The 19,736-nt window shown below is 42.0% G+C and overlaps 2 protein-coding genes across 2 annotated transcripts; both read right to left on the bottom strand.

Moving 5' to 3' along the window:
• Nucleotides 1-279: 279 nt before the first annotated feature.
• On the bottom strand, nt 280-8,897 carry LOC135649363 (UDP-N-acetylglucosamine diphosphorylase 1-like). Its single transcript, XM_065167633.1, has 15 exons — nt 8,692-8,897; nt 8,069-8,123; nt 7,801-7,952; nt 6,532-6,571; nt 5,206-5,295; nt 5,019-5,128; nt 4,878-4,952; nt 3,590-3,629; nt 3,339-3,421; nt 3,186-3,263; nt 2,400-2,543; nt 2,161-2,228; nt 1,159-1,273; nt 854-1,010; nt 280-688 (listed from the first exon to the last, which is right to left on the bottom strand). The coding sequence occupies exons 1-15, from the start codon at nt 8,857-8,859 to the stop codon at nt 591-593; spliced, it is 1,473 nt and encodes a 490-aa protein (XP_065023705.1). The 5' UTR covers nt 8,860-8,897; the 3' UTR covers nt 280-590.
• Nucleotides 8,898-11,083: 2,186 nt separating this feature from the next.
• LOC135649914 (protein RGF1 INDUCIBLE TRANSCRIPTION FACTOR 1-like) lies at nt 11,084-19,689 on the bottom strand. Its single transcript, XM_065168880.1, has 8 exons — nt 17,335-19,689; nt 16,842-17,259; nt 16,531-16,752; nt 14,896-16,455; nt 13,612-14,685; nt 12,110-12,184; nt 11,846-11,986; nt 11,084-11,636 (listed from the first exon to the last, which is right to left on the bottom strand). Exons 5-8 carry the CDS (start codon nt 13,804-13,806, stop codon nt 11,307-11,309), a joined length of 741 nt encoding a protein of 246 aa, XP_065024952.1. The 5' UTR covers nt 13,807-14,685; nt 14,896-16,455; nt 16,531-16,752; nt 16,842-17,259; nt 17,335-19,689; the 3' UTR covers nt 11,084-11,306.
• Nucleotides 19,690-19,736: the final 47 nt, after the last annotated feature.

The following is a 19,736-nucleotide window of genomic DNA, read 5'->3' as shown; positions in this document are numbered from 1 at the left end:
TGTTTGACCACTCAACCCTTTGATGCTCACTTGAAACCACAACTTTATTTTCAGCTCAAGTCAGAAATGTTTGGCTGAATACATCATTCGACTCGATCATTCAGCTCGCTATATTGCCATCGCATTTAATTCTAAATTTATTGCCTTAACCGTCCCATATCTTACCTGAATCTTGCCGCAGCTTCAATAGGAAATGACAATGCAGTTGTCATCATATATATTATGGGGATTATATAGAGGAAGTAGTTTGTGAGAAAAAATGTAAAGAGAAAAACAAGGTTCAGATTAATTTGGTACTCATCATATATTATGGAGATGTAAAAGGAGTGCTGACAATGCAGTTGTTTCGAACACAAAAGTGTAATATAAATTACATACTTGTGGTTCCCGTGCTCTAAACATTGTCGATCCAACTTGGATCGACTGCGATAAAACTCTGGTGACTCAAGAGAGATACAAACTCTTCATGTGCCGAAGATTATGACTGGTAAAATTCAGATCAAGGATCATAGCTGAGGCAAACCATGTCCGATACATAATATTAGTGTACACAAGATTACAGGCTGCCAAGAGCGTTTTCCCAGCCTGCCTCAAAATGAAATTTCGCACGGTGCATGAAACGTTCTCCCACGGCATAACCCTTCAAGGTTCTCCCCAGCGTAGGAGCAAAGAGGAGAGATTTCAACACCTGTTACAAAGATGATGACCATCACATTCTCTTGTTGCGGCTTGATTTTGTTTCATGAGTAGATCGATAGTATCTAACCAATGGTAGGAATTTGGTGTAGCATTCTATCATCAAAGGATAGCAGCAACATGGCTACAGATACATGCTTTAAGGATGGAAGATTACCAGTTAAGTATAATGGAACTGAATGCGTTAAGAAGCCGCCTGCAGCAACCACCCAGCGACTATGGAGGCGGAGAAGCATCAGGCGAGCACTATCAGGAGTGTCGTAACTTGCCCCATTGGCATTCTTGACCGGCGCAAATTCCTCCTCCCGCAAGACCTGTTCTCCAAAGCAATCACTCGATGATCAGTTCAATAAAATACCATTCGGCAGTCAGAACAAGCCAATGAAACCATGTGTCCCTGCCAAATGAAGAATAACAACAATAACAATAAAGTGCTTAAAATGGAATTTATCGGAAGCCAACCTCAAAAAGTGCCATTGATGGAGCATATGTAAATGCATCAAATACGAACTGCTCAAGTTTTAAACCCATAGTGTATCCGTGGATCGAAGGAATTTTCTTCTCAGCTAGGTGGTAACTGCAGTGGAATCAACAGTCTGTCTTAGATGTGCTCTGGAAGTAACATTTCAAGCTCTACATGACTGTTTAGACAAATAAAACTAAAATGAACTGAAAATGACAGCTTTTCTGATGTAGAAAATTGAACATTCTTACATGAAGGAATTGGATGAACCAATAACTCATTTGGTAAGTGGTGTTAATGCATGTAAATCATTAAAAAGAAAGAGAACTAACCATCTATAAGAAAATTCTACCAAGGTATGCAATACCGTACCGTACCAGTGTTTCGAGGTTGGCTCGGTATGGTATGGTACCGGCATACCGAGCGGTACACCAGGGCGTACCGAACGATTTTAAATTTTTTTTCTCTCTACTGTAGCAATGCTACACTATAGCACTGTAGCACAGTCCGTCCGGTAACGGAAGGTCCGCGTACCGGTATGCCGTCAGACCGATACGTACTGCCCGTACCGGACGTTACCATTTGAAATTACATACCATGAATGCTACATCATATAGTTATAGAAGAAAAACTTGTAAACTACCATAATGCTGCATCATATAGTTACACAAGGAATAACTATAAACTAGTAAAAAGAAAAACCTAGGAAGTGTTTGTCAGTCGTATTCCCAAGGATTTAATTCCAAAGAATAGCTTGCCCGGTAGCTCAGGAATTACTAATTGTTAGTCTCTTTGCATGGCATATCAAATAGACGAACTCTAAAAGTTTATTACGGGTTGGGAAATAATAGTTCAGAATCATTCATGGACTCCAGCTGTGGTCATCTACTTAAATATGCAAGCTTGGCTGCTAAAGATCAATCACGGATTAAACAGGGAACTAACATGGACTCATGGGAGAACTGACCATATAGAAAATCGAATTACCAAGGAGAACTTACATGCTGTCCTTTTCGAGGCCATTTGCCACTTGATTCAGGAAATCCAGAGTGAACATATGTAAGCATACCTACATAGATGTGGTAATTAGAATATAAGCACATCTGTTTCTGACAAGTGAAATCATTAAATCAGTTGTTATAGTGAAAGTGACAATCTTAGTTAATGGATCTGTATAGCGAGATCAAACCACAAGGCTAAAAGACAAGATATTCAGCTAATGAAGAGAATAATGATTTACGTTACTCCAACAATAGCGTAGGCGCCCAGTGCTCTGATTAATCTCAGTAGTCATTGATGCATCCATCTCACTGTACTCTACCACCGTAAGAGGTCCACCTCTGCCTCGCTGGACAAAGACTCCAACTTTCTCTTGTGGATAAGCCTGATTTTATGTCCAAATTTGACAATATGAGTTCCAGATGGAACATAGTAACTTAAGCCAACACAAGGTAACTCAAATCAATTAATGTTCATATATCCAAATAAGATTACTAGAATTAGCCAGAGTATCAGAATATTGTAAATTTTTCTCGAGATCCTTGCAACTGAAGAATGATAATATAAGATATGAACTAAATACGACACTATAAATGATTATATGGAAATGTTATAACTATGTTAGGAAGCTAAACTACACAAACAACACAAGTTATTCTTTAATTAGTTTCCTAAGTGCAAATAGCAACTTCCAGCATTTGATTATGCATCTTGGACGATCATCTTCAATTATATCACATATCTCTCTTGAGCAATTTGAACCCTGCCAATTACAAGCTGTGGGAATGTCCCTACCAACTAGGAAACCCAGCAGGATAGAGCAATCAAAATCAAAATCAAAATCGAATATAATGGTTTAATGAAGCATACTCCTGACACTGTCTCAAAAAGGGAACAGTCCATAAGCAACTAAGGCATCATCGAGAACCTCTGACGAAATGATCCTAAGCTCAACTTTGCTATTGTGCAGCTTAAACTGAAAAGTTTTAAGTTAAGATGTTCTACAAAAGGACATAATTTTCCTTGCCTTCCGGACGACTTTTGCTGCTGTAGCCACACCTTTGTCAATAAAGTATCCTAAGAACGTTGGATCTGCTACGCGAACCTGCTCTAAGGTGGTCAAATTAGTAAGCTGCAAATTGAAGGCAGTTCACCAGACTTTAACCAACAACATTCTCACCAATGCATTGTCAACCCCATAACAGTCCACATATCTCACACCTCTCATGGCCATGTCTTCCAGCAGCTTTGACAATTTAAGAGCTGTGAAAGAACAGAAGAAATCAAGTGTGAATATGTGAAGAAGAGTAGCTAACCTTCTGCTACAGTAAGATTAATATATGTATATCAGATATGCATCATAAATACACAATACATGAACACGATAAGATTAATATATGAATATCAGATATGCATATAAAGATACAATACCTGAATAGAGTCCACCATTTCCATCAGGAGCCTTGGACACCTGGATTTGCATAAAAAAGGCTGTTACCAATTTCATGCAGCAAGAACAACAGGACTGAAGCTTAAAAAACTAGAGTTCCAAAGGCATCATATGCTGCTGCCTTGGCAGATGCAGCAATTTTTCCAACCCAAATGAAATTATGAAAGTACACAGAGAGCACATGTATTTAAACCACCACTAGGGAAAACCCAGAAGCAGTTTACCTCCACACGTAATTAAGAAGTTAAAGCCTTAGTCTAAAATTGGACTGAGCCAAGGGCATCTGTTCTTTATGAGTGCAGGTAGTGCATGCAACATAGTAGATACAAAAGTAGAAGATGGTGGGACAAAAGTAGAGGATCCTCCTCATATTCTATCATTCTCTTCCTCAACTTCCACCTTCCTCTTAACTCCACCTCTAACGCTACCACTTTTCTCTAACCCCACCAAAATGCCAGTAATATTTGCAAATTATTCTTCCCCTGCCAATACCTCTATCTCACCTTCTTAATTTGTCAGCTTTATAGTCCTCATATGCATTAGTGTACCTTCTAATTATATATTTATAGTAGAAAACATATGTCTCGACATACTGCAAATGAGGTATGCAGTACCATATATTCTGCACAAATATTGTTGAAGAATCAACCACAAGCAGCAGTTGCACACTCCTAAAGAAATATTCCCAGTTATAAGAAGAAAAGAGAAAAAAAGAAGAAGATTTGAGATAGAAGGATAATGGAACATATGAACGTTAATCTATAGCAAATTAAGTTACTGTCTGAACCCAAGAGAACATGAAATGAAGATAAACGGTTAGACTTGCCAATGACTTCAACGGGAATTGTTCATTGTTTGGTAGCAAGGGTTTACATATCATTTGTGTCTCAGTTTTTTTAGTGTTGTGGAGCTAAGTGACAACATAAGATAGTTGAAATCATGTTGTTAATCCATCATAAGAATATGTCAAACGTTACTGATCCTCTCAACTTTAAGTGGCAATCTGAATGGAGCTATGTAGGGATGGAAAAACAATCAAGTTCTTTAAAGGTAAAATAATATCATTTATTAAAGATCACAAAGCATCTAATACTATGATCAGTTAAAGAAGATAATTTCTTAATGGCCAAAGATGATCATCCAGTCGGCATAACAATGTCATAAAAGCTAAGTTGCAGAAAGAGAGAGCTACATACAATTGCATACGGAATTTAGGAACCACAAGCTTTAGATATATGCGAAGTAGAAATCTTGAATGGAGGACCATACCTTGTATGGTGTCTCCATGATGAATCTACCATCACTTGAAACACACGGAAGGGTGCCTTGTTGGAAAAAGGTCACCTGCATCAGAAAGAAATGTCGGCCCAGATCTTTTCCAACAGAGAGTAGGAAGGATGTATGTCTTACTTGATCAACTTCCAAGCCAAAATTCTTATGTCTTTCAAAAAACCTGCGGGTGGCTTCATCAGTAAATGGGCTAGTCATAATGTACCATGGGATTGGTGGCACAAAACCAGCTGATAATGGCAGTAACATGGAACATGGTAAGCAGACAGTTGAGATACAGTGAAAGGATTCGTGTAGTAAACCCTACCATCATTTGACTGAGCTGCAAGTCTTTGGAGACGCAAAATTCTCTCAGCTTGAATTTGAAAAAGTGACTTTCCAGATGGAAGACCAATGTCTAAAACAAGAAATAAAGAGATTGTATACTAATTTAGCAATCGACAGAAGTGCTTAATATCAAACCTCAGCATTTAAAAAAGGGCAACAGAAAATTATTATTAGCTGTCAGATAACGTATAGGAACATGTGAGAGGATTTAAGGGCAGATGCAGTTCTTAACCTAATATCTTGTGAGTTTGCCATGGAATTCCCTCGAAAGATGTTCTTTACGAATAGAATAATCAAGTTCATATGCTAAGCATAAGGACCCCTTGCATGGAATCAAATCTCATCTAGCAAGATAACTGTAAGTGGGTAAAGCTTCGTTGTTTCCTATAATAACTAGGGAGATATTAGACTGATCACAAGAAGTCACTTCTCTGATAGACAAATAAATAAACAGAACTAGTCTAAGATTGTAGATGATCAAAATGAAATTTGTACTTAGATACAGAAAGGGATATTTATATGAAAGAAGAAAAAATTGCTTATCATAAGGATTAAATCATGATGCTTCTAACAAGAAATATCTAGTACAACCAGTGGCCAGAGTAATGGATATGTGAAATGTTGGTAAATAGGGAATAATTAGCTAGACTGCATAGAATCAATGATAAAATGCAGATACACATGGTAAAAATGTATAAATGACTCTATGCAACAAAAGGCCCAGGTTTGCCCAAAGAAGCAGGCACCGCAGAAGACGTGAAGATGAGGGAAAGGTCAATGCCATAAGCTGTATCGATTGTTTTGCAAAAATTATTCTTTAATTGAAGGAGTGAAACTAAAGCGAAGTACTATGCTGACTCCATGTTGATGGCTGAATTACTAGTTAAAGATGGGTATTGCTCAATGCTCTCGCAGAAAAGGAAGCTTTTTTGTCCAACACCAATGTAAGAGATTGCATCGGAAAATTAAAAGATAGGTATATCAATACTAAAAAAAGTATTGGATAAACAGTTCATGCCAAAGAGAAAGGAAGAAAAATGAGCTAAAAGATTTAAGTAGTACATACTACATATAAAAGATAAGGACTAGTTTTGGGATTGACCATGCGAGCGGGTTTAAAGAACCGACTGCATATATCGAATCAATTGAATGGATCACTGAGGTTGAGAGAACAAGTTTTACATCTAATTTTACTGCTAGAAAGATGATAAAATATTTTTTTTGCAACTGACACTTTGGACAATAAATAAAAATAAATATTTTATTACAGGTAATCAAGTATAGAATTCATAGATAAGCAACTTACTAAAGCATCCTTTAGGATCGGAACTACCAAGCCGAGTCCCCTGTGCCAAAATCCAAAAAGAAATATAGCAAATATAGAAAGTAAATAAAAGAACTCATTGCATTTAATCAAGAAAAGGTAACCACAAGAAAATAATAATAATAAGGTGATACCATGATAGTATTATTGAAAAAATATTGAAATCTCAATTGGTGAATTTCAATAAAAATGTAGCGGAATTTGTCAAGCTTTATCACTAGGTTTTTCAATGTGGTAATCTTTAAATTAGGCAAAAAAATCTATTTAAGGTGAGATTACAACAAGGATAAACAACAAGCCATTAGCTTCCTAAATCCCTTAAGCATATTATATATTTAGGTAAAGATGCAGCATTATTGAATAAGACCACACATATGATAGATATGATAAGGTTTGATACCCAATAAGAAAGAGATGGAAAACCAAAAAATCGTTTGGATGTGGCTTGGTTTGACATGGACATCAATTGTGACCATCTGGATGTGCAAGACAACTTGGATAAAGGGGCTAACCCCAATTGACCCTCGCCAAGTAACTCCGTGACCTTAGCATCAGCCATCAGAACCAAGATTAACGCTTGGCTACCATTGCAAGGCGCACCACATAACCTTGCACCGATGACCTCCTTGTGTGGGATGTCACTCTTGTTGACAACTTGTCAGCCATCGACAAGAGAGTGATAGTGAAGTGGGGAGGGCCAAACTGCTGACGGGGCGCAGACCACACTCGGAGTGCCGTCATTGTAAATCCTGGTTAGCCATATTCTCCAAATGGCTGCTTCCCAACCTGGCATCGTAAGACCCTACTACAAACCTCCTGAAAGTCTTGTTCACTAAGTGGCAGCACTTTCTCCATTGCCACTTTCCTGAGCCTGACTTGAAAGGCATAAGAGCTCTTGTCAGAGCAAGGTTCTCTCCTGTGTGGTTCATTTAGGTTCACCATATAAACCCTTCAGGGTATCCAGTCATCAGTTGCACAAATGCCACAATTCCTGGTCATCTCCCTGATTCTATGTAGGAATATCTAGCTACAAAATTACACACGGAGGAATTAAACAGACTTCCCCTAGTATAACTTTTTTAACTCCTCTTCCAGTTTCACAATTGTGGTCTGTTGCACAGCTAAATAGTTTTCTTTTTTTAAATACAGTAATTATCGAACAAATTCAAATGATAAGGATGAATCTACGAAGGTTAAAAAAAACATATAAGCATAGCTGCAACGAGAACATGTGTTAATTGGACTACGTACCTGTCCACCAGATAAAAGTACAACAGCTAACTTCCCTTCCGAAATGGCCTTCAGTCCCCTCTTCCACCACCTCTCTCGATCTTCAAGAGTTCTCACTTCTACGGTCGAGACACTAGATTCCGGAACAGGCTCCACGGCAGGCAAATATGCACCTAATTGTTTGCAAGAATTAATTACAGGAAAAAGAAAAAGGATCACCTTTCGAGATCCAAACACGAGCAATTGAGATTCCACCACGAAAGCACATAAGAAGGCAGATAGAACTCACCTTGAGATCCGAGTGAGCATCTGATGATCCGATCGACCCGTGGAAGATCTAAGCTCTGGCATTATACATATGGTAAACAAGCAGAACCAAGCACATTATCGGAAGGGAGACGAAACCCGTGGTCATCGAAACAGGAAAACAAAATCAAGAACCAAACGAATCAAAGAACGCTCCTATTCCAAAATTCTTCAGTGGCGACAATAATTTACAACGATTTGACCTCTCGTACACATACGGCACGTAATTAGAACCGAAGAAAGAAATTTTAGGAAAAACAGTCCTAAAACAGTTAAAGATGACGTTATCATGCGATCTTCCTGATAGGCTTTGCTCAATTGGAACAACTACCATTTCCTCCTCCAAGAATCCAATCAGATCGACGGAATGGAACTCTTGTACCAGAAGACCTCAGTGACATTGTCCGACTAACTTAAATTATCAAGAACCCGCATTAGGCGATGAAACAACAAGGCCGCAGGTCAAAAGAAAGCAATCTTCGATCTCAAATTCCGTTTAATTCAACAGAGATACTTCAAGAAACCATATTTTATAGAATTACAACAAATGGAGCGACAAGAAGTAACGATCCACTTGGGAAGGAACACCAAGCGGAGGGACCGTACCTCGATGTCCTTGACGAGGAGGTCGCGCTCCTCGGGCGAGAGCTCGTCCCACAGCGCGAAGGCGTCCTCCTGGCCGTAGTCCTTGAGTCGCTCCAGGAGAGCTTGCGGCGGCGGCGGCGACGGCGTCCCCCTCCGCCCGACCTCGGATCCCACCACCATCTCCGTCATCTCCGTGTCGGTGCGCGGATGGACTGAGCACACCGAAGCCTCGACGCATCGATCTATATCCCGGAGGCTGATACCAAAGGAGGAGGATTCGCTGTTGTGCCCGCAACATCATTTTATATTTCAGAACCAATGAGTTGCTGCCAAGTAAGAATCTTGGGGGACTCTTCGTGACCGTCGTAGCACAAGGCATTTGGCGTTTCTGCTGTTGTTGTTTTAAAAACCAGAAACAGAAATGTCGGTGATCGGTACTTTTGCTTCCAGTAGTGTTTTTATTTGTTTTTGTTTTTGCTTCCTCTTTTCTTTTGTGTGTTTTTGTTTATAAGCACAAGTTTTGGCAGCCACATACAGAGCAGATGGTTGGTAATTAATATGGATCCATCCTTACGACGACATGTAAATATTGGAAGGTGGACGAGCATGGAGCTTCTTCCCCTCCGACAATACAAATAAAATAGAGGAGCAGAAGAGACCCAATAATTGAAGTGTTGGAAGGAGAGAGAGAGAGAGAGAGAGAGAGAGAGAGAGAGAGATGGGAGTGAGGGTGAGGGATGGATGGATCATGTGGAGTTCTTTATTGAGCTCCTTTTTGTGTTTGTTGGTGGATGCAAGAAGCAGTCCTCCTCATCACCGGACAGATAACCTTCAATTGAGGTCGGACGTCTGCGGGTCCAGCAGAGTCGACTACCACATAACAAGGAATTAAGAAGCCCTGATCCATTCTCTCTCCATCCTTTCGGTGCTTCCTCAAATCATTGCGATGTGGAGGTCTCATCTTGCATCGCGACGCTCTCACTCATCCCATCTTTTTGCTTCGCAGACATGCTTGCTCTCTCTCTCTCTCTCCTTTTCAATCAACTACACGTTTGCCTACGTTCTGATATAATGGGCCGGCTAAAGAACATGTTTTCCTGCTTCAGGCCCATTAAAGATCATAACTTGGGCCTCGGCTTCCACTGCAGTGAACGAGCCAATATAAATCCCTCGCTATAGTTTTGCATGTCACTATAGTTTTGTTTAGATCTGATATCTAAACAAAATATCCATAAATGATTCAAAGAGGCGGAGACGGCGCCACCGAGTGAGTGTGTGCTGTTTCAATGATTGCAACAGTGTGAGAGGACACCGCAGCAGACGGCGGGGGGGGAATCAAATCTTTGTCCCTCCCATGGGAATAGTATCGGCGGAGATGAATGTGAAAGTTAGAAGATGTAGGAAACATGGAAATGAGTGACTCACGTCCGACGATAGGGATCCGAAGCACTGAGAAAACATCGCCTCGCTTTCTTTCTCCTGCAAACAGCGGGGTGGAAGCCAAGCCATTATGGTTGGTTCGTCCACGGAAACACCGCATCGCCATATCATGTCACGGTCATCTCCAGCCCTCGGAACTAAACCGGTAATGAGAAATGCCGGAAAAAATTCATTCCCCTTGTCAAAAACAGGGCGTGAATTGTTTTTGCCTCTGCAGTCAAAAAAGAGGAGTGCGTGAATTGTACTGCAGACGATACTTGAGAATCTTCCGGTTCTTTGTGCCAGGTGCACCGAATGGGGCGTTTGTGCCACGGCAGGGATGGTGGAAAACTCTGGTTCCATGGAAGGAAGAAGCATGCTATCAATCATTGCTGGGCGCTGGGACATCCTTCGACGACCGGAGCAGAAAGCACACACGAGGGTGGGGCACCAAGAGGAGGGGATGGGAGATGATGCATCACAAGGGTGGGTGTTCGTTCTGTTCACCTCTTGAATTCCTCCACCAAGTAGAGCGGCAACCACACATGAGGGTGGGACCTGAAGAGGGCACGGGGTGGGCGGTGGGTGTTCGGTAGCACCTGGGAAGCCCCGGTGGTTCCTCGGGGAAGACATCATCCAAATAATTCTACACTCATCTCCTTCGCAAATGATTCCGAGGAAGACACCAAACTTGGCCAAGGATATGACGACGGTGGTGGCAAACACTGCCGAACCCGTTCATCTCGTCTTTCTCCCTCGTTTCTTTCTGGTTAAACTGAAGCACCATGGAGAAGAGAAACATGCTCAAAGCTTCCGCCTCCAACAAAACTGCTTGCCCATTTATGCGAGCGATAGAAATGCTGCCCGGTAGGAGGAGATGGAGAAGAGAATTCATCTCCGTGCTCTTGTCCCTACAACAAGTTAACATAAAACGTAACTCGATGCTTGTGCACAACTTTACCGAGCAGACCCGGCAAAGATGATGACAGTAGTGAGCATAGAAATAAATCCCCATCGTTACATTCGAAGGCTACAGGGATAGATACGGAAGTTGTGCATTCCATTGCATCAGTACAAAATTGGTGGGCGCTGCGAACCTCAAACATGGGTGCCTCTATGTCCACCTAGTCAGTAATGGAAATCCTCAATCTTCCTCCATAGACCGGCAACATACTGCACATAATCTAGTAATGACGAGAAAGCATGGGACGACGACACTAGGAGAGAGGTGATCTGTGAGGGGCGCCCTTCCTCCTGTTGTTCAAAGACAGGACTATCTGCGGGAAGAAGCCAGCATTACTCTTGTTCTTCTTTGTTCCCGAGCTACCCTTCCCTCCATGGCCCGACGGTGAGCCGACCTTGCTCTGCATTGGCCGTTCCAGGACTGCGCTGCCGGTGATCTGACCGTCGTCGTCGTCGTCGTCGTCGTCGAGGGGATCGGAATTGTCCATCCGGAGATTCTCGAAGTGAGAGAAGGCAAGCTCGGACTCCTCGAACCGGAACAATATGCTCGATAGATCCTCCCCTTGCAGCAGAACGTGATCCACCTGCACTTGAGAACATGTCATCACACTCTAATAATCTCTGTCTGTGGCTTAAGATTCCACCGGTGTCGACAGTGGAACATGCCCTTTTGGCCGGTAACATTTGGCTTTCCATATTTGTTCGAACGATGGATCGATTGCGCTCGTGACAAGGATGGTCGAGACAAAAAGCGTTCATCACAGGACCCCTTTACAACTAGTATGAACAGTACCTTGCAGGAGAGGGAGCAGAAGTGGAAGGGCTCTTGGAGGATTCTGTCACAGGTCAAGCAAGTGTTGCCAGAGACCTTGGAGGGCCTAGATTGAGGCCTTGGCTTCAGAAACACCACTTTGGCGCTGTTTATGGTGTAAGGCTGTCAAACAAAATTAAGGCATCAAGGAATCATACGCTAGACTCGAGAACAAGGAAGGCAACACTCGATCTAAGTTACTCAGAGGAACATCAACCGACGAGTCTTGGGAATTTACGGAAGCACCTGAACAAAAGAGCAGTCTATGAGCTTCTCCAGATCATCCAGTCGAACCACATCGTTGTATACGTAGCGTCGCACCTAAACAGTCACCAAAACAAAAACAAAACAGAGCTGATTACAGAGTCGTATCGATTGCTGTTTTTGCTGATAGATCGAAGTCGATGCGGCGTGCAGTAAATTGCAAGATAAGTCAAGCGGAAAGAGCGCAAAGTACTTTTATTTGCTTGAATGTCATCATAACTGATGAACTGGTTCTTCGAACATAAAAAGAAGCAGCAGGTAATGATACCACGACGACAAACGTGAAGCCTCTTCCAAACTCGGAGGTATTGGCTCCTCGGAGAAGATCACCCTGAACCAGAGAGTGGGGAGGTAAAAGTAAGGAGAAGATAGAAAGCTTTGGAGTGTCGAGAGGGCCACAAGATCAATTTGGAACGGTGGCCGTATGGTTCACAGAGTCACTTGTACCTCTGTGAATGAATCAGAGGTCCAAGTAATCACGAGTAGGAAGAGTCCCATTTGTATCAGCAAAAGTTGGAGGTTCTCAGAATGAATCAGGAAGCATGAAAAAGGGGAGCCAACGAGTCCTCGATGAACAAGAACATTTACATCGGCAGTTAAAACCGGTTTATGTGATGTAGATTCGCATATTTGGTGGATAAACAGAGGCTGCTGAGATCAAAGACATGCGAGAAAATAAATAGCATGCCTATAAATAAAAGACAATGACCAAAAGAGAAACGGATTCATCTACCAACCAGCACTGTGAGCTTCTTTAGATGGAGCCATTACTACCACCACCATTTAGGAAGCAATGCCTACGAATCCATTTCTGACGGTCACTGTACTCCTCTGCATCTCTTTCTCTCTCTGGACTGTATGCTCCGGAAATAATTATTGGTACTGCGAGTATCAGAAAAGAAAATTGAAGTGTTGCCGCACCTATTCCTACCACTATTCAAGCAGCAGCAGCAGCAAGTAGTGTTTTTTGTCTGAGGCCAAACAAAACCTGATCAAGATGGCAGTAGTCGTCTCCGCTCCAGTGGAATAAATTAGCGATTCCAAAGCCCGAGACTAAGAGGAAACCAGGATATGCGAATTCTTTGCCAACATGCATTATCTTCTCCTGGTTCCCCAACTGGACATACAAGAAAGTAAAACCAGCATCATCAGCGAGTAGTGCCACCACTACATCGCTGGTCTTAGATGATTTAGACAAAACAGCTTGGCTAAATCAATCGAGTCCTGAGATGCTTCCTAGTTTAGTCATTCGGAAGATGGGTTTGGTTCAACAATCGACGGCTACTGAAATCAATTCATGAATCAACCAATTCAGACACTAGGAAACGCAGGAGTCCTCTCCGCTGCAACGAGCAGCAGGATCAAAGCTAGTACTTTTGCCGCAACAAGAGAAGATGGGTAAACAAAGAAGCAATCCGGCAAAGGCATATGATAGATTGGAATAAGAGAAGGACGAGAGTGCAAACAGAGAGGGGAAGCCTGACCTGGAGGAGAGGGTGTGAAGGGTGGGCGGGCACGCAGTGGGGGCAGATGCTGGTGCAGCACCCGAGACAGAAGATGTTCTTCTCGTTCTTCCTCCGCTTTTCGTGGCTTCCGCACCCCACAAAGAAGCTCTCTTCCACCAGAGCGCCCAGCCATCCCGGCATTCCTCCTCCTCCTCCATACTCCCTTCTTCCCATAAACACACACACACACACACACACTCTCTCTCTCTCTCTCCCCTCTTCTCTTCTCTTCTCTTCAGATTGTTCTGAGCCAAGTCTCTCTCTCTCTCTCTCTCTATCTCTCTCTTCACGTGTACTACGACTGGTTTAGTCTGAGCTGAGACGATTAGAGGGGGGGAAGGGTATCGACCTTGCTCCCTCTATTATATATAGAGGAGGGTGACAAGACGGGGGAGCAAAAAAGAAATATATCGAGGCAACAGAGAATACATATGCTACACCAAAAAACAATTTTTTAAGGAAAATTTAAGAGAAGTGATACTTGAACAAATCATTTTTTAGATCTACGTTCCTGTTTTTAAGTGTTTTTCTTCGGAAATGTGGAGCGGAGGAATTGGTGGGGGCTTCAGAAACACAATTACTGTTTCCTTGTGCCTTTTTCTCCCTCAAAGAAAAATTAAAATGAGGTTGCACAAGGAAAACGATTTTGCTTCCTCTGCCTCTCTGGCTTGGTCATTCATCAAGGTGGCCTTTGCAAGCTCAGATGGAACCAAGCTATCCACAACCAGGAGAAGGCAATAGGCCATGGAAGACGCAGCATGTCGTCATATCTGCCGATCGACCATTTTCTTGATGACATGGGAGTGTCTCATCACTAGCTTGTCGTAAGGTGAACGTTTACGATGATGCCGTGTGCACCCCAGGATGACGAGGAGTAGGTGGCGTCGCTGGCCGTCATATCGGGGAAAGCTTTCGAAGCAGAGGGTGATGAAGACTTGCATCTTTATTTAGAGCACCGACCGAAGGCTGAAGGGACCTTCTCTGACCACCTCAGAGACTGCAACTTCAGTTGAAACGCCTGACAGAGAAACTGGTATGGCTTGACTCTGTTTTCTTTCGTTTTTTGGGTCATGAGAAAATTAAATTGAAATCTTCAATTCTAAATTCTATTGAAGAAAAAAAAAACAATTTTAGAGAAATTATGCACATAATGATTTTGTATTTATTTAATTCAAGAATGTTTGAAAATCTTAGTAAAAAAATTTAAAAAAAAAAACATCCCCAAAAAGGTTTCAAGAATTCGAGGAATCTAAAGGAATGTACCAGAAAGATTGAGGCGGCGGCCCCACCGCGAGGCTTTTGGGTTCCCGACTCCTTTCGCGACGTTTGACCAAAACAGGGCCAATGGTGATGAGGCGGTGGGAGGACATCTCCCCCTCCACCTCCCACTCCCATGCGAAGCGAGGAAGAAGAGGACATGTTCATGCTCGCTTGCTACACGCTTATTTATCCCCGGGGGGGTGGGGGGATGTGACACGTGGAGGATCCTGCATCATCCAAATCATCGACTTGATGTATCTATACATACCATCAACTTGGGAAGGGGGAAGAAACCCCGGTGAATGAATGAATCATAGGAGGGCGAGTGAGAATGATGCGGAAGAGAGGAAAAAGAATTCTGTGCATGTGCATGGATGGGACAGAGGTCTTTCACATGCACTTGTGCCCTACAAACCAATTCTGTGTGGACTTTTCTGAACACTTCTGCAACGCGACCGGATGATGATGAAGATGATGATGATGTTCACCCTGGTTTTTAACTCTGCTGTGATGCCCTCCCTCCAAGGGCGAAAGTTCATACTCGAGTCGAGCTGACCCAACAACAAAGTTCTCCGTCTCTTTTACCTCGAGGACTTCACTGTGCGTGTGCGTGTGCGTGTGCACAGGCACATCTCTGTTTGTCGTCCAAAGGCCAAGTACCGCAGCGGGTCAGCGACAGTGCCGTATCCTTGTGACTCGGTGCTCGGATCCTCCTCGGCATGCGATGCTTCGTGTAGCACAGTCATATCACTGTATCACACTGCTCGCGGATGAGGCTTCTCTTCCTAAAACTTGAGGATTCATGAATCTGCAACCGGAAGCAAGCGATCATGTCTCACATGCGATGTCCAGATCCCTGTTCTTGATATGCTTGTAAAAGACGCTGACGACGATGATGATGTTGTCGTCGCAAAGAATATATACTTTCCCCCACTACCTACCTACCTACCGACACCGGATATTAATGCTGATGTGCATTCATTTCTCTAGAACATGATCTTTGCTTCAACCTACTCATCGCCAAGACAAAACATTTTTCTCTCCTTCGTTCTTCTTTTTTACCGACCTCCCACCTCTCCCCTCTCCTCTTCAAATGTCGTGCGATGGATGAATAGCATGCACCGAGGGGTTGCTGTCCTGCAACTATTTCTCCCCTTGACTTTTTTCTTGCAGGACCATCTTGTCTGACCTCCAAATGCAGAGGTTCACATGCTGCTCCAACTCCTCCTCCATCCCTCTTCTTTTACTCTTTGAGTTGGGGACAGCCCATCCCAGTTGGGTACTCCACTAGTAACCGTCGCTCGATGGCAAGGCAGAGATTTTGGTACCTGCTGCATGCGATGGTGTACTGTACTCGTTCTGGAAAAGATGGACTCATCGATCCTGATGGGTTGGGGGAGATTTCTTTTGAGAGACAGGTGATTGGCTTTTCATCCATTGCTTTTTACCTTTCCGGCTCGCTCCTCGTCGGCCACATAATTATTCTACTGACTTCTTTTTTACCTGATCGACAACACAAACGAATCCATGACAGCTCCGATGGTATCAGATGAGGTCCATCACCTGGATGATGTATTTATTAGATGGAAAATTATAATGCTGAATGATAAAATGGATGATGCAGCAGCAGATTCTAACCCGTAGAGCCACTTGATCCGATAATAGATGAGCATCATAGATAAAAGACCTGAAAACAAACAGCAAAGCATGCCATCCGTAAATGCAGGATTTGTCCTAATTATAAGGTTGCACTCTCAACACCTTGAGTTGCCAATGAAATCATTCGAGACAACATCTTCACCAGGTTACCCAAGAAATGCCTTTCGGAGGGCCCTCAGGCCCTCACGCTGTCAAGCATACCTAAAAATTATTTTGCAGAATAAATATGCATCGTAAAAATTAAAAAGAAAGAAAGAAAGAAAGATATATGCCCATCCCAACTTTTTTACCTTTATAAAAAAGTGGGGATCTCTATAGGATTTTGGATCATCTTCCACATGGAAGGGGCTTGAAGTTAAGCACCGGTTAAACCACACAAGTCTGGTGACTGAAAAATCACCGTATTTGTTCTAGTGGTTCATGCATTACTAAATTCTTCTACATGGCTTTTGGCAGTATGATCACTAAAAGTACTGTCAAAACATTAGACATACAAAAGCAAAAAACCTTCAGTTTTCATACATTTGGCAAACAACAAAAAAGATAGTTGGCAAGAGGAACGTATTATGAAGCAGCCTACCTCCGCAATTTGAGAATATGGTTGTGAAGCTTGCATTAGAGACACCGCTCGATGCTCGGTTCCTGTGCCTTCTCATTTACACCAATCACAAACAGAGGAGTCCCAGCAGATGGAGTTGATATTGCCATCTGTTTTGCACCAAGCAGAATTATGGAAAATTAGGATGTAAAAAAGGTGCAGCACGCCTTCAAGTGAAAGCATACCTTTTCTGTTGTTGTGAAAACACCAGAAGATTCAACAATGTATTCACCTCCAAAATCAATCCATGGGATCTCAGCTGGATCTTTGGTAAAAAAAAGACCATTCATTCATCTGTCATTCGGAACCACGTGTATTCATGCGCAAGTTAAATAAGAAGTGAACCGTCATGGGCCTAAAACTTCCTATTAGATCCACATAAACAATGTCCTATATCTTAACTCAAATTAAAAGAACAAAAAATCCAATATATTTATTTGCGAATTCGACTCCCACAACTAATACAGGAAATAGAGAACTAAAAGAAAAGCTTATATTGCAGATACCACCAGAACATGCAACACGAGTTCACAATTTATTGAATAAGGGAAGACTCCATGTATTGAATCATACTGAAAATATATATGCGTACAGAAAAGGATATGAAAATTATTAGAGGAAAAATGAAAGGACTAGCAACGCTAAAAAATGACAAAAAAAAAAAAAGGTATCGTATTAGACAAAGCACTTAAAAGGAAGAAAAATAATATAACAAGGATTCACACCATGTTTTTTAAGAAATTAAGTGGACTAACATCTATATGCACAAGATGACTACTTCTTTATTCAAGAAAGATGGGTTATGGTTCCACTGATTATCTATCTGCAGTTTAATAAAGAACCATGGTGGAATAAGATATCCATATATCTGAGCTATTGACCTTTGTTGGTAGGCATACTAACCAATCGAATACTTCCACATGCAAAATCAGACTAGTTTTTGACCCAACCTGAACTACTAAGAAATCCTTCTAGAATCAAAATCTTCAAAGTCCTCATAATCATACAAATAAAAACCAGCTATTTTCCATTTGCAAAGACGTTTCCCATTTTTGAAAAATATCAAGACCAAGATAATTGGCTAAATCATCAAGGCAGAAAAATATCTCTGTAGCAGTAGGCTTCCAGTAATAAATGCAATATCCATTCAATACATAAAACAAACAGTCAGCAAGACAAATATTTTGAGTACGATCAAGATATTCCCTAAATGTGAACTATGATTTGTTTCGTTGTACGAAATTTCACCCAAAAAATAAAGGATGCAACTCAATTATAGAGTTTGTAAAAAATAATTAATTTAGTGGATGATATATCCTAAAAGCTGCCTGGTTAACCCACCTACTATGAGTATTACTGGCTGCTTGAGGTCCACACATGATTTCTGATTCAGTCATGACATGATCAAGTGACACACAATCTTATTGGCAAATTACTATACGATTTTATGCAACCAAGAATCAGTCATACCAAATAAAAAGGAAGCAGCAATCATAAAATATCAAATAAGCAATTCCCAATTGAATCTTAAAATTGGCAGATCTCAGATAAGCAGGAATGTTACCGCAATGCAGCTTAAGATCTTGCAGCGTGGCCTTTACAGTCACTACAAGAAGAGTATTCTATTAACCATGTGCACATCAAAGTCTTGTCACTTCATCATCAGCAGTCAGACTCGGCAATGTCAATGGGTTCCATATTCCATTCCTTCGGTACTCACTTAGAAATAAAAGAAATGTATGGGAACAAATAATTGACGCGATGAATAGGTTGACTTCAGTCACGCCCATGAGAAGTGACCAAGCCGACCAGGGACACGAGGAAGATTTACAAGGAAACAACATTTGTGCCGATTTTTGTCTTTACTGAAAAAACACGAAATCCGTGGTTCACCAACCACCGCAACCACAAGAAAGAGGAATCTTGGAAAGCGAAAGAAAGTTACTTGCGATTATTTTCATCAACAGAAGCCAACAAAAACCGAATCTTGATAAGAACCCTAAATAGCGAAAAAACATGGCTAACAAATAGACCGGAAACTCGCAAACGAATATCCAATTCTTCAAGTCCACGTGAAATCGAAACCGAAGAAGGTGGGAGGAGGAGAGTAAGGCCTGAAGAAACGAACCATGGAGGAGTCGGAGGGGAAGCGGTCGCGCGACCCACCGAGCACGGACGTCGCAGCTCTAAGAAGAGTCAAGAGCGACATCGAAGGCTCTCCCTCCTTGTGTCGCATCTTCTCCTCAAGGGAAGAAACAAAACCCTAGGGAGGCCGCTCCTCTCATGTAGCGGCAGCAGCAGGAACGGCGGCCACTCCCTCAGGCGTCCATTCTTTACGGTCCGTTTACTTTGGGTTGAAATGATAAATCTACCGCTTCGCTTTCAACCATGCACGCCCAATCCCGATCCTTGCGACAACGAAGTTCCACCACAGTGTCGGCCCCGTTCGCACTTCCAATTGCGAAGCAGCTTTTTAGAGCCGATGATGACCGATCGGAGAGAGTATGCATAACGAAAGCGGGGCGATCGACAATTACAAAAATCGTAAATCCTAATTATATATATATATATATATAATCTAGATTAT

The sequence above is a fragment of the Musa acuminata genome, chromosome BXJ3-9 (genome assembly GCF_036884655.1).
Source record: "Musa acuminata AAA Group cultivar baxijiao chromosome BXJ3-9, Cavendish_Baxijiao_AAA, whole genome shotgun sequence".
Classification (NCBI taxonomy): Eukaryota; Viridiplantae; Streptophyta; class Magnoliopsida; order Zingiberales; family Musaceae; genus Musa; species Musa acuminata.
Note: the sequence above shows the minus strand (reverse complement) of the source record. Positions and strands in the feature narration are given on the sequence as shown.

Bases quoted from the DNA above. Each gene is read 5' to 3' on its own strand.
- LOC135649914 (XM_065168880.1), bottom strand. From the start codon at position 13,806: ATGGGAAGAAGGGAGTATGGAGGAGGAGGAGGAATGCCGGGATGGCTG. The intron at 11,987-12,109 runs GTGCTTCCGTAA...TTTGTTTGACAG, and splicing joins TAGACTGCTCTTTTGTTCAG to CCTTACACCATAAACAGCGC. The intron at 11,637-11,845 runs GTACTGTTCATA...TCTCAAGTGCAG, and splicing joins TCTGCTCCCTCTCCTGCAAG to GTGGATCACGTTCTGCTGCA.
- LOC135649363 (XM_065167633.1), bottom strand. From the start codon at position 8,859: ATGACGGAGATGGTGGTGGGATCCGAGGTCGGGCGGAGGGGGACGCCG. The intron at 2,544-3,185 runs GCAAGGAAAATT...ACATAAAATCAG, and splicing joins CAGCAAAAGTCGTCCGGAAG to GCTTATCCACAAGAGAAAGT. The intron at 689-853 runs GTAATCTTCCAT...TCTTTGTAACAG, and splicing joins AGTTCCATTATACTTAACTG to GTGTTGAAATCTCTCCTCTT.